Below are 16,840 nucleotides of genomic sequence, written 5' to 3'. Positions count from 1 at the left end.
AGTTAATTTCCAAGCATTGTTTGAAATTTAAACCAGGCAGCTTGATCCTGATTGCCCTGAGGAATGAGTCAGTGAATGACTGTCACTTATTTTGTTTAGCTGAAACAGGTGCAATGTGTGTACAATCCTAAACTGGTTTTCAGCGTAATTCTTAGCCCACTGAGGATTATTCAGCAAATGTTGTCCAATCCATTTGCTAAATAATCCTCAATTGCGCTGACAAGCAATTTAGGGTTGTCAATCGGGTTCACAGTAAGGTGCATTTACACGTGCTGGAAACTACATAAGACCAGAAATGTGAAAATGAAATCTTCATGGTTTTGTTCCTAGGGACATAAAGTACAAAAACAAGGAGGTAATGTTGAATTTGATGTTAATTCAGTCATGGTTGGGAGTATAGCGTTCAGTTTGGCGTAATCTATTATATAAAGGTTAGAAGAGCAGTGAAAAAGGTGCAGTGTAGATTCATTAGGGTGGTACCAGGGATGAGAAATTGCAGTTATGAAAAGAGACTTGGGAAGTTCTTCGCTGGAGCTGAGAAGATAAAATGTTGACTTAATAGAAGTCTCCAAGATCAACAAAAATTTGTAAAACAAAGACAAACCGTTTTGGTCGACTAGAAGATGCCTCAAATTAAAAATAATCCCAAAAGGATTTAAGCAAAACAATAATCTTTATACAGAGCGTGGTTAGAATGTGGAATTCTCTCCCTCAAAATGTTTTTGAAGCTGAATCTATAAATTATTTCCAAAGGAAACTAAAAGAAAGAAAAGGATGACCTTTAATAACCTTAGGAAGTCCCAAAGCGTTTTACAACCAATGAAGTATTTTTGAAGTACAGTCTAAATTGTAATGAAGGATTAATGTAGGACAATTAGACATTTACTTTAAAAAGGTAAATGAAAATGTTTGCCAAGTTAACAGAAGAGTAGGATCAGGCTCCTAGGGCAGAATTTTACGGCCCCGTTTCGGGGGGGACGGGGCCGTAAAATGCGGCGAGACATTCTAAACCTCATTGGTTTCGGCGGGAACGTAAAATCCTGCTGCCGTAAAATTTCGGCCCGAGAGTGAAATTTAATGTTGGCAACAGGGGTCTTGCCTGCCGGCTGGAGAACTGGCAAAAGCCCCGCATTGCCCCTGTTGGCGGAGGCCTGTCAGAATTAAGTGGCTATCAGGTGAGTGCTGCTGGTCAGTCAGAGACCAGCAGCACTCCAACGCCCATCAGCGCCACTAGGAGTGGTGGCTGCTGCCAGTAATGCACACACCACAGCTGAGTGAGGGCAAGATGGGGATTGCAGGTTAGGGGGTGGTCACAGGCTAGGGATGGAGTGAGTTCAGAAGAAGGGAAAGGGGAGTGACCTTCAGCGCCCACCGCAACCCCCCTCCCCCTTCCCGATGCCAAGTCTCTCGCAGGCACTTATAGGGTTTGCTTTTTGATTCCTTCGCATGGCAACTCATCCGCCCGCCACTGGTTAAATACCACCGGGGGGATTAATTGCCCACTTAAGAGCCATCCACAAGCCTTCCCATCCCGGACTTAATCGGGCGAGAGCAGGAAAGCAGCGGGTTCACACCATGCACTCCCCCCACCTCTAAACTTGCCACTTGGGGGGCATTAAATTCCATGTCCACTGTTTCAGTACAGCTATAACACTGGCATCTAACCAACAAAGTGGAAAATGCTCAGGTATGTCCTGTCTACAAAAAGCAGGGCAAATCCATTCCACCCAGTTATCACCCTATCAGTCTATCCTGAGCCAGCAAAGTGATGAAAGGTGTCATCGACAATGTTTTCAAGTGGCACATACTCATAAATAATCTGCTCAAAGATGCTCAGTTTTGTGTTCTGCCAGCATCATTCAACTCCAGACCTCATTATAGCCTTATCCCAAACACTGGCAAAAGAGCCAAATTCCAGAGGTGAGGTGAGAGTGACTGCCCTGGACATCAAGGCAGCGTTTGACTGAATGTGGTATAAAGAAGCTCTTAAAACTGAAGCCAGTGGGAGTCAGGAGGAAAATTTTACACAGTCTGAAGTTGTACTTAGTACAAAGGAAGATGGTAGTGGTTGTTGGAGGTCAATCATTTTAGACCCAGAACATCACTGCAGGAATTCCTCAGGGCAGTTTCCTAGGCTCAATAATCTTCAGCTACTGTATCAAAAACCTTCCCTCCATTATAAGGTCAGGGTTGTATTGTTCACTGATGATTGCACAGCGTTTAGTTCCATTCACAACTCTTCAGCTCTTGTGCCTACATGCAGCAAGACTTAGCAGCTTCAAGTCTGAATACTGTCCAAGTGTCTAGTAACATTTGCACCACACAAGTGCCAGGCAATGACCACCATCAATAACAGAGTCCAACCAGTTCCCCTTGACATTCAGTGGCATTGCCATCATCAAATTCCCCACCATCAACAACCTGAACATCACAATTGACCAGAAAGATAACTGGACCAGCCACATAGATATTGTAGCTACAAGAGCAGGTCAGAAGTTGGGTATTCCATAGCGAGTAACTCGCCTGCTGACTCCCCAAAGCCTCTCCACCATTTACAAGGCACAAGTCCAAAGTATGAATACTCTCCACTTGCCCAGGTGAGTGCAGCTTCAGGAACACTGAAAAAACTCAACACAATTCAGGACAAAATAACCTGATTGATTGGCATCCCATCTATTGTTAATTGTATATTAATTGTGGTGAATTGTATGCAAGTGGTGAGCATTAACTGGGGATTGACTTGTGTCCCTACATAAAGACACAGACTGAAACAATGGGGATTGGGTTAGGAGGTACATTCTTGTAATGTGTAGCTCTATAAGTAAATGCTTATAAAAGTATGTAAATATTGGTCCCAATTTTATCCTTCACTAACTGGCTTTCTGGAACATAACACCCACAACCTTAAACATTCATTCCCTCCACTGCTACACATCGTATCTGCAGTGTGAAGCATGTACAAGGTGCACTGCAGTAACCTGTGAAGGCTTCTTCAACAGCACCTTCCCAACCTGTGATCACAACTAGATAGAAAGACAAGGGCAGCAGGCCAATAAGGAGACAACAGACTACAACTTCTCCTCCAAGTCACACAGCATCCAGAATTGGAAATATATTGCTGTTCCTTCATTCTTACTGGATCAAAATCCTAGAACGCCCTAATTAACTGCACTGTAGGTGTACCTACACCACATGGGTCGCAGTAGTTCAAGAAAGTGGCTCACTGCCAGCTTCTCAAAGGCAATTTTGGATGGGCAACAAACAAGGCACCGAGGCCTTGCCAATGACACACATCTACTGAATGAATAAAAAAAGAGACTAGGTGGTTCATCCAGAGAAAAACAATGCGCAGATCTGATGGACTGAGTGCCTTGTTTCTCTGCTGCAATGTGCTATGCTTCTATGTTCCACAACTCATGCAGATGTGTAAAATGAATCTTCACTTGAATGCTGCAGTGCTTTACCTATATCATAACTTAAAAAGAAAAAGTAATGCTGCAAACGACAAAATCCCATTATAAGCATTGTAAATTGGCAGAATTTGGCAAAATTTCATTCAATTATTATCTTAACCTTTGCAGTAATTATGTGAAACACATTTGCCAAGAACAAATTACTAACATTTCATGTAGTCTGTTCATTTGGACATCATACAAATTTAGAAGACTTCAACTTCCAAATCTGGAACAGATCATTCATTATTGCAGCAATGGCTGCCTTGGGCTCGGGGAGATTGCTAACAGCTGTGAGGTTCCTTTAAAACTTCACGCTTTTTTCTATTGGAGTGTGTTGCTCAACGGACAGACCTTTGCAGCCCAATTCCTGCTGCAAAAAACAGCTGTGAAAAGGTAGGTGTTTCAGTCAAACTAGGTTTACAAAGTGTGCAGTTGATAAGATTCACTCAGAACTATCTGTGTGGGTAGGCTGGATTTCAAATAAGTAATTGCAGAGTTCTAATAATTGCACCAAGCATATTGGATTAGACTTCCCAATTACAGCCAAGAATTACAAAAAAAGTGTATTGCAAAAAGGATAGATATACCCTTTAATTCCAAAAGTAAACATTTTTGACTGTGTTGTATATAAAGCATATTCTTGCATTGCAGGAAGAAAAATAATACACTGGTATTAGGTGTAGGCCACAACCCACCCACCCCTGCCCCCCTCTAACCAACCAACCCACTACTCAGCAGCTGAAGGCCACCCCACCACTTTGAGAAGCACTGCAGTAGTCCTCTATTTATCTGCTTGTTGTTTTCAGTCTTTCTGCCTCCTCCACCATGAGCCTCAGCCCTCATTTTGGTTTCTCATTTTAAAAAATCTAACAGTAAATGTGGGATACAAATAGATGTTTTGGTGGGGGTGGTGGCGATGGGGGAGGGAGATGGTTGCTGGCCCATGAGAACAGAGAAAACTACTGCTCCTGATTTCAGAATGCACTAATCCAGATTCTGAAGCATTGATATTCCCAATTATTATTTTGATGGGTGCTTAACTATTTTCCCAGGGAAGTGGAGAAATATGTTATACATAGGAACAAGGCCACACAGTGCCTTGAGCCTATTCTACTATTGTATTAGTTCATGGCTGATCTGGGTCTCCAGCATAGGGAATTTGTTAACAACAAGAGTATTGGTGGGGAGGCAACACATGATTGCACCGACCAAAGTGAAAGAGGAGCAAACCTTAATGTAAGACAGGATGTGGGCAGTGGAGTTTTGAGGAGTTGGACTTTCATGGAATGGTGTCCAATGAGACTGCAAAGCAGAGCATTACAGAATCTCAGCCTGGAGAGGCTGGAGGTATAGACTAGGTTTCAGCAGCAGGAGGGAAGTAAGGCAACAGTGGGAGACAATGTTGTCAAGGCAGAAAGACACAGTTGTGATGATGGATAGGATATTGCTAGAAAATCAGCTTGGAGTTAAGCAGAACACCAAGTTTGCCCACCATCAGGTTCAACCTGAATGAATACCTACAGATGGGAATGGAATCCAAAACCACATTATAGAATTCCCCACAGCAACCAAACAGATTGATTAGCCTTGCCAATGTTGAGTTGGAGAAAGTTCAGGTGGAGGGGAGAGCTGGGTGCCAGCAGCATATGAAACTGCCCTCATGCCAACAGATGGTGTCAGCAAGGGACAACATATAACTGAGGATCAGAAGCTTTCCAAAGATTAAACTTTTATCAACATCCAAGGTGATCATGCAGGATTAGAAAAAGTGTGCTCAAGACATTGGACAGGCAGGAATGGAACCAAGTGTAGGCAGTTCACTAAGATGGGCCATAAAAAGGGAGAAGAGGTTGACCATGTTTCATGATATTGTGAATCAGAACAGGCAGAGATAGCACAACATTCTGGCAGTGAAAATAAAATCTAAATCTCAGACACTCTGTTTCATCAAATGAGCAGAGAATACTTTTACTATTGATCTTACTGTAAAACAAAATATTTTTGTGGGAAACTTCCTCCCTGCATGGCCACATTTTACCCATCAGTGTAGGAAAGAGCTAAGTTTTCCTTTAAGGCTTCACAGATAATTGAACAAAGTAAGTCACATTGCTGCACAACCACCACATCCAGTTCAAAGTCAAGGTTACCTCTTTTCCATTGTACAGCAACCGCTGTTCCGAAACAGGGAAGTCTGTTTCCACATAGATTAACTCCTTGATATCTTGAACAGATGTAGAAGGGATAACCTCATACAGTCTTCTCCCAATGTATTCATGTAGAACAGCTACCTTTGACACCCTTTGAACAAAAAAACAAAAACACTTCCAGTATATGCAACATACAGTGAAAGAAAAGTGGCTTTGCAAATTGGATGCATCACAGGTTAAGTTTAGGGGCATGAAAACATCAGCTTTACTGAAACACTGACATTCTTTTATGCTTTACCCACATATGGGCCTGGATTTTCGTCATTGAGGCAGGTAATGGGAGTCGGGAAAATTTCCAGCTTAGCCCGCCGCCTCGGGAGAAAACGCCTGCAAAGGCGGGATCTTCATTGCTGGTGGGGGTGCTAGAGTCAGGCCAGCTGACCTGAGAGAGGTTGGAGGCAGCCACAGGGGATGCCAGGTGCTGGGTGTCTAAAAGGCTCACCTTGGTGCTGTGGGACCTCATCCCAGTTAAAACAAAAACAGAAAGGCTCTCCAACCCTCCTTCCTCCTCACCCCCTACACACTCCTTATGCCCCATCCATGCTAGCTCATGTCCCACATGCCCAAGCTATGTCCCTCCACCTACCCCCATATGACTCCTCATGCCCCCATGCTAAGCTATGGCATTTGCATGCCCACTGACCCACTATACATTGTATGCATGCTTTTGCATATGTGGTTCTATAATGAGGCATGGCTGAGAGTCCAAAAATCCATTACTCTGTTGAAAGACCCAAGTCCCGGAGAAAACATTGCTTGATTGCTCTAACTGTCTGATCTCTGCTGTCAACTTCACAACTTTATTTATAAAAGGCTAAGAGGTTTTAAGAGATTGCAGTTTCTTTCATTAATACTTTAAAGGATCTGGATGATTGACACTTTTATTGGGCTGTAGTAAAAGGTTTTGTTTTACATAGTGGAAAGTAATGAATGAATAACTTTTTTTATACATCATATTGTCACTATTGGGTTTGTTGGTTCTATACAGCGTATAGTGGGCCAATGAGCATGGAAGTGCCATAGCTTGGCATGGAGGGTTGGATGGAGGGGCATTGTTTGGCATATGAGGGATGGGTGGAGGGGTATAACTTGGCATATGGGGTATGAGGGGCCATAATGGCAGGTGGGTGGGGGTGACGTACCTGGGAATGTGGAGGTGTAAGGATGACCTTTTGAACTCACCTTTCAAAGGGTCCCCTCATGCAGACTGTGATTCACAACATCTCTGAGGTGCCGGGAACAACAACTCTTTAAAAGCTTTGCCTGACTCCATGAAAATTACGGAGGTGTAAGACATGCTTATCTCCGCGATGGAGCCAGCCAGTTCGGGAGTGCCATTTGCGGGCTTTTGACCCAAACCAGCTCATACCCTGTAAAGGAACTCCTGAAAATCAGAAAGCCCAGGAATGGGGTCAGAAATCCTGGAATCAGGATCTGTCGGCCATTCTTAAAGGGCTCCCAAGTCACCCTGACTTGGCAAAAATCCAGCCCATGGTGTTTGAAATATCTAGAATCAAACCGAAGCGATTCTTTTTCAAATCGCTGAATAGGCAAAGCAAGTTTCCAAATAATTCATTGTCTATCTATTTATTGAAAAATACATGGAAATTCTTTTTAGTTGCTCCCTTTTCTTGTCTCTCATTTACTCATGTTTTACTTTCTTGCTTTGTACCCAGTTTTCTCCCCCTGCTTCATTCCTTCATTTATCATAGAATAGCTACAGCACAGAAGAAGGCCAAGTTACAGAACTTCTCATAGTTTCACTTCAAACTAAGTCACAAGTCTGGCTGTTTACTTTTTTTAAAACTGAGTCACACATTGTCACATTACTCAAGCTGCTGGCCACATGCATATTACACTGCATTTACAGAATGCTGAACACGCCTAACCTATCCAGTGACCATTTACTGAAACCAGGTAAAAAAGCATATGAAGTAATATCTGAAGCTCTGGTTTATATCTCAACATGGCACTGGCAATATAATACAACAGATGCATTCATTTGGGGATTTGGAAATATCTAGCTCAGTCATTTCAAGTTTGGAGAATAGCAGACAGCATGAGTGCTATCAACCACACTAAGCTGGCACAACAAAAACATTAAATGATTTTATGTCAATGTCCTTTGAATACGACAGACCATGAGACCATCTTGAACCAGTAATGTGCCACAGCAACCATGCAAATTGACATATCCCATGGATCAGCAGACCACATACAGATGTTCTTTTAATAGATGTGAACAATACTAATACTTTTCAGCACTTTAATAGTACAAACTGATTCCATAATGGAAATTGAACATAAATATTTAATTCATAGCCATTCATTATACAAGAGTTATCAAACTGGGTAATTTGCTAAGCAGTTCTGGTGCATCATTGCCTCTTGCTGCTTATCATATGTGAATGTTGAGCAGTAACTGGCAGTACAATAGTTTCACTGGGCAGAGCTCTCATCTGAAGAGCAACAGAATTCAGATCAACGCTGCAAACCCTTTGGTGTGTATTAACTCAAAATCATTAACATTTTAGATTTGGAATTGTGTCTATGCCTGCTGCTAGCTGAGTGTATAGAATGAGTGTGTGCATAATCAGGGAAGGTAATACATGAGTGACAATTAAATACTCAGCTCTTTATTTAAATACTAAGGGCTAAAAATTGGTTTCCTTTTTTTTGAGCAAGTGACTCACAAGTTGCAGCCTACCTGTAGGTGATGCTGAGGCTTTGGGGAACCATGTGAGCCACCTGCTGCAAACTACCCAACATGTGACCTGCTCTCAAATCCAGGGCACTTATATGCCTGTTCCAGCTCAGTATCTGGTCAATGGTGACCTCCAGGATATTGATGGTAGGAAACTCAGTAATGCTAACGTCATAGATAATCAAGGGAAGTGTTTACACTCTCTCGTTAAAGATGGTCATTGCCTGGTACTTGTGTGACTCAAAAGTTAATTGCCATCAGCTGACATCTGGACATTGTCCAGGTCTTGCTGCATGCGAGCATGGAGTGCATCATTATCTAACAAATTGCAAATGGAGCTTCACAATATGTCATCAAGAGTTAGCATTCCCACTTCTGACCTTATGATGGAAGAAAGCTCATTGATACTCTTTCGAGTTATCAACAGTCACAGATTGCAACTCTTTTGAGTACAATCACAGTTCTTGGTTTCCGGGAGTGGGACATGAACCCACAACCCTCTGTTTCAAAGGCGAGGGTGCTATGAACTGAGCCACAGCTGACACCTCTAGAAAGCTCATTGATAAGGAACCGAAGATGGTTGGCTCGTAAACTGCCCTGAGGAGCTCCCGCAGCGATACTCAGGGGCTGAGATGATTGATCTCCAACAACCACAACCATCTTCCTTTGTGCTAGCTATGACTCCAACCATTGGAGAGCTTTTCTCCTGATCCCCATTGACTTCAGTTTAACTTGAGCTCCTTAGTGCCACACTCAGTCAAGTATTGCCAATCACAATATTCACCTCATCCCTTGAAATTGACTTCTGTTTACATTTGGACAAGACTGCAATGCGATGTTGAGCTGAATGCTTCTGGTGGAACCAGAACTGGGTTATCACTAAGTGCTACTTGATGGCACTGTTGATCACTTTGCTTTTTATTGGGGATAGGCTAATAGGGAGGTAACTGCAGTATTGGATTTATCCTGCTTTTTGTGGACAGGGTGACATACATGAGGAATTGCCAGGGGCATGGTTCATTCTGGAGCACAGGTCCACAGCACTACAGCTGGGATGCTGTCAGGGCCCGTGGACTGGAGTGTATTCGGAACTTAGCTCCATCTCTGTGCCATAATAAGCATTGGAGAGGTGATCGCTCCTCTTCCTCAATGTTAAAGTCTGGGTGTGGTACTGAGGGAAAGCCTTGCAGACCCTTGTGGGGAAAGACATCGGGGGAATTTTAACCTCAAAACCAGGTGGGATTGGGCTGGGAGTGAGGTTAAAGTATTAAAATCTTGAATAACAATGAGGTTCACAGTCTCATTATAATATTTAAAGTATCAGTTCACCTCATTGGAGCAGGTTGGCCTCCTGCCCATCTTTCTGTCTCTGTTAAAGCCGGATATGGGCGAGTTAGAGGTGGGTTTGGGTCAGGATACTAGATTTTAATACCTTACCCACACTCCCAGCCCAATTCCACCTGCTTATTATGGCACAGAGATGGAGCTAAGTTCCTAATACACTCCAGTCCACATCAAAAGCTTACCAGAATTCAGTACTCGTTGCCAATAAATTGTCAGCCTCAGTGAGAGTCACAAGAACCTACCAACTCCATCTCTCTCCCTGAGACTGAACTAGACAGTTCGCAGTTTTGCCGTCATATCTGACCCCGAGTTGAACTTCCGACACCATCACTAACACCGCCTATTTCCATTTCTGAAACACTGCCTCATTCTGTCCCTGCCTCAGTTCATCTGCAGCTGAAGCCCTCATTCATGCCTTTGCTACTTCCAGACTTGGCTATTCCAATACACTCCTGGCTGGTCCCCCACATTTTACCGTGTTCAAATCTGACGTCATCCAAAGCTCTGCTGCACACATCCTAACTTGCAACATGTCCTGTTCTCGCTGACCAACGATGTCTTCCAGTTGAGCAACGCCTCATTTTTTAAATTCTCATCTTTGTTTTCAAGACCATAAATGGCCTCATTTGTCCCCATCTCTGTAATCTCCACCAGCCCCACAAGGTCAAAAGAACATCAGAAATAGGAGCAAGAGTAGGCCATTTGGCTGCTTGAGCGGCTATTCCACAATTCAGAAAGATTATAGTTGATCTGATTGTGGGCTTAACTCCACTTTCCTGCCTGTCCCCCATAACTCTTAACTCCCTTGTCAGTCAATCAAAAATCTAACTCAGCCTTGAATATATTCAATGGCCCAGTCCCCACTGCTCCCTTTGGAAGAGAATTCCAAGGTCTAATGACCCTTTGAGAGAAGAAATTCCTCCTCACCTCTATCTTAAATGGGAGACTTCTTATTTTTAAACTGTGCCCCCTAGTTCTAGGTCAGGATTTTCCGGTGCCACCTGCTGCAGGATCCACCATGGGTGGGATGGAAAATTCGGGGAGGCAGCCAAACGAAATTGAATTTCGGCAGAAATGTAAAGCCCCGCCCGTTCCCCCATGTGGGGAAACAACCCTATCAAACTCCCTCAGATCTTATATGTTTCAATAATAACACCTCTCATTCTTCTATATTCCAGTGAATATAGGTCCGACCTGCTTAACCTTTCCTCATAAAACAAAGCCCTAATCCCAGGAATTAGCCTAGTGAACCTTCTCTGAATTGATTCCAATGCAAGTATATCTCTCCTTACGTAAGGAGACCAAAACTACATAGTACTACAGGTGGAGTTTCAACAATGCCTTGAACTGCTATAGCAAGATTTGCAATAATCATTTGCAGATGGTCAGTAAAGGCCAACATTCCGTTTGCCTTCTTAATTACTTGCTGTACCTGCCTGCTGACTTACGTTCATGTACAAGGACACCAAGATGCCTCTGCACTGCAGCATTCTGCAATCTCTCTCCATTAAAATAATATTCTGCTTTTCCATTCTTCCTGCCAAAGTGTACAACCTCGCATTTTCCCACATTATGATCCATCTGCCAACTTTTTGCCCAAGCACTTAACCTATCTATATCCCTTTGCAGACTCTTTGCATCCTCCTCACAAAATGCTTTCTTAACTATCTTTGAATCATCACCAAATTTGGCTACAATACAGTATGTCTCTTCATCCAAGTCATTAATAGTCGACCGTAAATAGATGAGGCCCAAGTACTGGTCCCTGCAGCATTTCACTAGTTACAGTTTGCCAATCTAAAAATGACCCATTAATCCCGACTCTGTTTCCTGTTAGTTCGCCAAACCTCTCTCCATGCTAGATTACCACCCTCAAGTCCATGAGTTCTTATTTTACATAGTAACCTTTTACATGGCACCTGATAAAATCCCTTTTGGAAATCCAAATATCCTACATCTACTGGTTCCTCTTTACCCACCCTGCTTGTTACATCCACAAAGAACTCTAATAAATTTGTAAAACACAATTTCCCTTTCACAAAACCATGTTGACTCTGCCTGATTGTATTATGATTTTTTAGATGCCCTGATACCACCTCCTTAATAATGGATGCCACCATTTTCTCAATGACAAACGACCTATAGTTTCTTCTTTCTGTCTCCCTCCTTGCTTGAATAGTGGAGTTATATTTGCAGTTTTCGAATCCGTTGGGACCTTTTCAGAATCTAGGGAATTTTGGAAGATTACAACTAATGCATCCACTATCTCTGCAACCACGTTAAAACCCTAGGATGCAGGCCATCAAATCCAGGGGACTTGTCAGCCTTTAGTCCCACTAGTTTTCCCAGTACTTTTTCTCTAGTGATCCTAATTGTTTTAAGTTACTCTCTCCCTTTTGCTTCTTGATTTTCAACTATTCTTGGGATTCTTTCTGTGCCTTCTACTGTGAAGAACAGATACAAAATACTTGTTCAAAGTCTCTGCCATTTCCTTGCTTCCCATTTTTAATTATAACTCAGTCTCACCCTCCAAGGAAATAACCCTTACTTTAGCTATTATCTTGCTTTTTACGTACTTGCAGAAGCTTTTACTGTGTTTTTATATTTCTTGCTGGTATTCTCTCATTCTCAATTTCTCCCTCTTTATAATTTTTAAGTCATCCTTTGCTGGTTTCTAAATTTTTCCCAATATTCTGGCCTACCACCAATCTTTGCAATATTGTTTGCCTTTTCTTTCAACTTGATACTTTCCTTAACTTCCTTAGTAAACCATGGATGGTGCATTCTTCTCATAGTCATTCTCTCTCAATGGAATTTTTCTTCATTGAGAGTTGTGAAATATCTCCTTAAATGTCTGGCATTGCTTCCCTACTGTCTTACCTTCTAACCTATCTATCCAGCCCACTTCAGCTAACTCCATCTTCTGCCCTTGTATTTGCCTTTATTTAAGTTTAAGACCCAAATTTCTCACCCTCAAATTAACTGTGAAATTCTATCATGTTATAATCACTCTTACCTAGAGGATCCTTTACTATGAGATTATCAATTAATCCTGTCACATTACGAGGTCGAAAATAGCCTGTTCCATGGCTGGTTCCAGAATGTATTACTCTAAGAAACTGTCCCAAACACACTCATAGACTCAGAGACGTTTACAGCACAGGAGGAGGCCATTCGGCCCATCGTGTCCGCACCGGTCAACAAAGATCTGACTACACGAATCCCATTTTCCAGCACTTGGTCCATAGCCCTGGAGGCTATGGCAACACAAATGAATATCTAAATACTTCTTAAACGTTACGAGAGTTTGTGAGTCAACCACCCATTCAGGCAGTGATTTCCAAACTACCACCATCCTCTGGGTGAAAAAAATTCTCCTCAACTCCCCTCTTAGCCTTCTACCTCTTACCTTAAATCTCTGACCCCTGGTTATTGACCCATCTGCTAGTGGAAAAGTTGCCTTCCTATCCACCCGATCAATGCCCCTCATAATCTTATACACCTCTTTCAGCAACCTTTGCTGCTCCAAGGAAAACAACCCCAGCCTATCCAATCTTTCCTCATAGCTCAGACCCTCCAAACCAGGCAACAGCCTGGTAAATCTCCTCTGCACCCTCTCCAGTGCAATCACATCCTTCCTATAATGTGACCAGAACTGCACGCAGTACTCCACTTGTGGCCTAACCAGCGTTTTATACAGTTCCAGCATAACCTCCCTGCTCTTGTACTCTATGCATCAGCTAGTAAAGGCAAGTATCCCACATGCCTTCTTAACCACCTTGTCTACCTGATCTGCTACCTTCAGGGATCTGTGGACATGCACACCAAGATCCCTCTGATCTTCAGTACTTTCCAGGTCCTACCATTCATGGTGTAATCCCTTTCCTTGTTAGTCTTCCCCAAGTGCATTACCTCACTTTTCCAGGTTGAATTCCATTTGCCACTGCTCTGCCCACCTGACCAGTCCATTGATATCCTCCTGCAATTTACGGCTATCCTCCTCACTATTTACCATCGTACCAATTTTCATGTCATCCGCAAATCTCTTGATCATATCCCCTACATTTAAGTCCAAATCATTTCTGTACAGCACAAACAGCAAGGGCCCCAGCACTGAGCCCTGCAGAACCCACATTGGAAATAGACTTCCAGTCACAAAAACATCCCTCTACCATCACACTCTGCTTCCTGACTCTCAGCCAATTTTGGATCCAATGTGCCACTTTGCCTTGGAACCCATGGGCTCTTACCTTCTTAACCAGTCTGCCAAGAGGGACCTTATCAAAAGCCTTGCTAAAGTCCATGCAGACCACATCAAATGCATTACCCTCATCAACACTCCTGGTTATCTCCTCAAAAAATTCAATCAAATTTGTCAAACAACCTTCCCTTAACAAATCCGTGCTGACTGTCCCTGATTAATCCGTGTCTCTCCAAGTGCAAATATATTCTGTCCCTCATAATTTTTTCTAGTAACTTGCCCACCACCGAGGTTAGACTGACTGGCCTGTGATTTCCTGGTCTATCCTTTCCTCCCTTTCTTAGTAATGGGACAACGTTAGCACTCGTTCCATCCTCTGGCACCTCAACTGTGGCCAGAAAGGATTTGAAAATTGCTGCTAGGGCCCCTGGTATCTCTTCCCTTGCCTCCCTCAACAGCCTGGGATACATATCATCCGAGCCTGCGGATTTATCCACTTTTAAGACCGCTAAACCCACTAGTACCTCCTCTCTCTTTCTATGTTAATTTCCTCTAATATTTCACAGTCCTCCACCCTGATGTCTATACCTGCCTCGTCCTTTTCCATTGTGAAGACCGATGCAAAGTATTCATTGAGGGCTGTACCCACATCTTCCGAGTCCACACACACATTACCTCTATGGTCCCTAATTGGCCCCACTCTTTCCCTAGTTATTCTCTTGCTATATATATTTTTTAATCCTTTGGGTTTTCCTTTATTCTACGCACCGGTGCTTTCTCCTGCACTCTCTTAGCTTTGCTGATTTCCTTTTTAAGTCCCCCTCTGCACTTTTTATACTCCTCTCGGGACTCTGCCATATTGAGCCCTTGGTATCTGCCATAAGCTTCTCTATTTTTACTTAATCCTAACCTTTATGTCCTTTGACATCCAGGGTTCTCCGGGCTTGGTTTCCCCCACTCCGCCCTTTGTCTTTACAGGAACATATTTGCCCTGTACTCTCGCCATTTCATCCTTGAATGCCTCCTACTTATCTGACGCAGTTTTATCTGCAAGTAGCTGCTCCCAATCCACTTGGGCCAAATCATATCTCATCTTCGTAGAATTAGACTTTCCCAGTTTAGAACTTTTATTCCGGGCCCAACCTTATCCTTTTCCATAACTATCCTAAATCTAACTGAGTTATGGTCACTATCTCCAAAATGCTCCCCTACTGAAACACCTTCCACCTGCCCAGGCTCATTTCCGAATATTAGGTCCAGAACTGCCCTCTCCCTTGTTGGGCTTTCTACGTACTGGCTAAAAAAGCTCCGCTGGATGCAACTTAAGAATTTTGCTCCCTCCCTACCTTGCACAATAAAACTATCCCAGTTAATATTTGGGTAGTTAAAATCCCCTATTATTACTGCCTTATTATTCTTACACTTCTCTGAAATTTGACTACATATTTGATCCTCCATCTCTCCCTGACTGTTTGGGGGCCTATAGTACACACCCAACAGTGTGTTTGCCCCTTTTGTGTTTTTTACTTCTACCCATATGGCCTTATTTGATGATCCTTCCAAGATATCATCCCTCCACACTGCTATAATTGATTCCTTGATCAATATTGCAACACCCTCTCCTCTTCTATCCCCCTCTCTATCTTGTCTGAATACCCTATAACCAGCAATGTTGAGCTGCCAATCCTGTCCTTCTTTTAGCCAAGCCTCATTCATAGCTATGATATCATATTCTGAAGTATCTATCTGTGCCCTCAGCTTGTCTGTCTTATTCCTCAGGCTCCTTGCATTAAAACATATTCCACTTAGCCTTGCTAAACTCACTTCTCTTATCTAGCCTATGTTTCCTCTGCCTTCCAACTCACTTATTAGTGTTTTAACTTCTAATTCCATCTTACTTTCTCTCCCCTCTGTACTACTTTCCAGGATCCCAATTTAAATTGGCATCCTGCCAATTTAGCTTAAATCCACCCCAACAGCATTAGCAAATCTCCCCGTGAGGATGTTGGTCCTGTTCCTGTTCAAATGTAACCTGTACATTCTATGAACTCATCCTCCAGGCTACGTTTTTTTCAATTTGTTTCGCCCAATCAAATGAAGATTAAAATCTCCCATGCTTATTGCAGTAACTTTCTTACCAGTCCCCATTATTTCTTGATTTATACTCAATCCTACAATATTGTTATTGTCAGAGGACCTATAAACTACTCCCACCAGTGACTTCTTTCCTTTTCTACTTCTTAACTCCACCCAAACTAATTCGCATTTTGATCCTCCAAACCTAAATCATTCCTCACTATTCAACTGAGCTTACTAACTGAGCCACCCCATCTCCTTTTCCTTTCTTCCTGTTCTTCCGAAATGTCAAATACCCTTGAGTATTCAGGTCCCAGGTGTGGTCACTTTTCAACCATATCACTTTAATGTCTATCATATCATACTCGTTTATTTCAATGCTATCAATTCATCCATCTAGTTATGAATGCCGCGTGCATCCAGATAAAGAGTCTTTAATTGTCTTTTTGCCACATTTCATTGTTCTGACCTTATTTGTTAGTGCATAATTATGTCTGTATCCTCCGTCCCTTCCAGTCACACCTGGGTTATCATTACCCGCTTTGCTACCCCACATTATTGTCTTGTCCTTTCTCCTTAACTTTTGAAATCTCCCCTAACATGAACCCTCCAACTATTTAGTTTAAAGTCCTATGTATAGCCCTAGTTATATGATTCCCTAGTACACTGGTCCCAGCATGGTTCAGGTAAGGGCCATTCCAGTGGTACAGCTCCACCTTTCCCCAGTTCTGGTGCCAGTGCCCAATGAATTGAAACACATTTCTCCTACATCAACCTTTGAGTTTTTACCTTTGTGGTTCTGCTTTTTAACTGAGTCCCTAGTTGCTCATACTCCCTCAGCAGAGCCTCTTTA

At 42.7% G+C, this 16,840-nt stretch overlaps 1 protein-coding gene across 2 annotated transcripts in view; it reads right to left on the bottom strand.

Moving 5' to 3' along the window:
- The window catches only part of sacs (sacsin molecular chaperone), a 148,872-nt gene that overhangs the window by 97,550 nt on the left and 34,482 nt on the right, over nucleotides 1-16,840 (bottom strand). For both annotated transcript variants that reach the window (XM_078545418.1, XM_078545419.1), the window contains one exon: nucleotides 5,603-5,753. In XM_078545418.1, the coding sequence (XP_078401544.1) occupies nucleotides 5,603-5,753 (151 nt within the window). The remainder of the gene's footprint in view (nucleotides 1-5,602; nucleotides 5,754-16,840) is intronic.

This window comes from Cetorhinus maximus, chromosome 7 (genome assembly GCF_964194155.1).
Source record: "Cetorhinus maximus chromosome 7, sCetMax3.hap1.1, whole genome shotgun sequence".
Classification (NCBI taxonomy): domain Eukaryota; kingdom Metazoa; phylum Chordata; class Chondrichthyes; order Lamniformes; family Cetorhinidae; genus Cetorhinus; species Cetorhinus maximus.
This window is presented reverse-complemented; position numbering and strand designations above follow the sequence as displayed.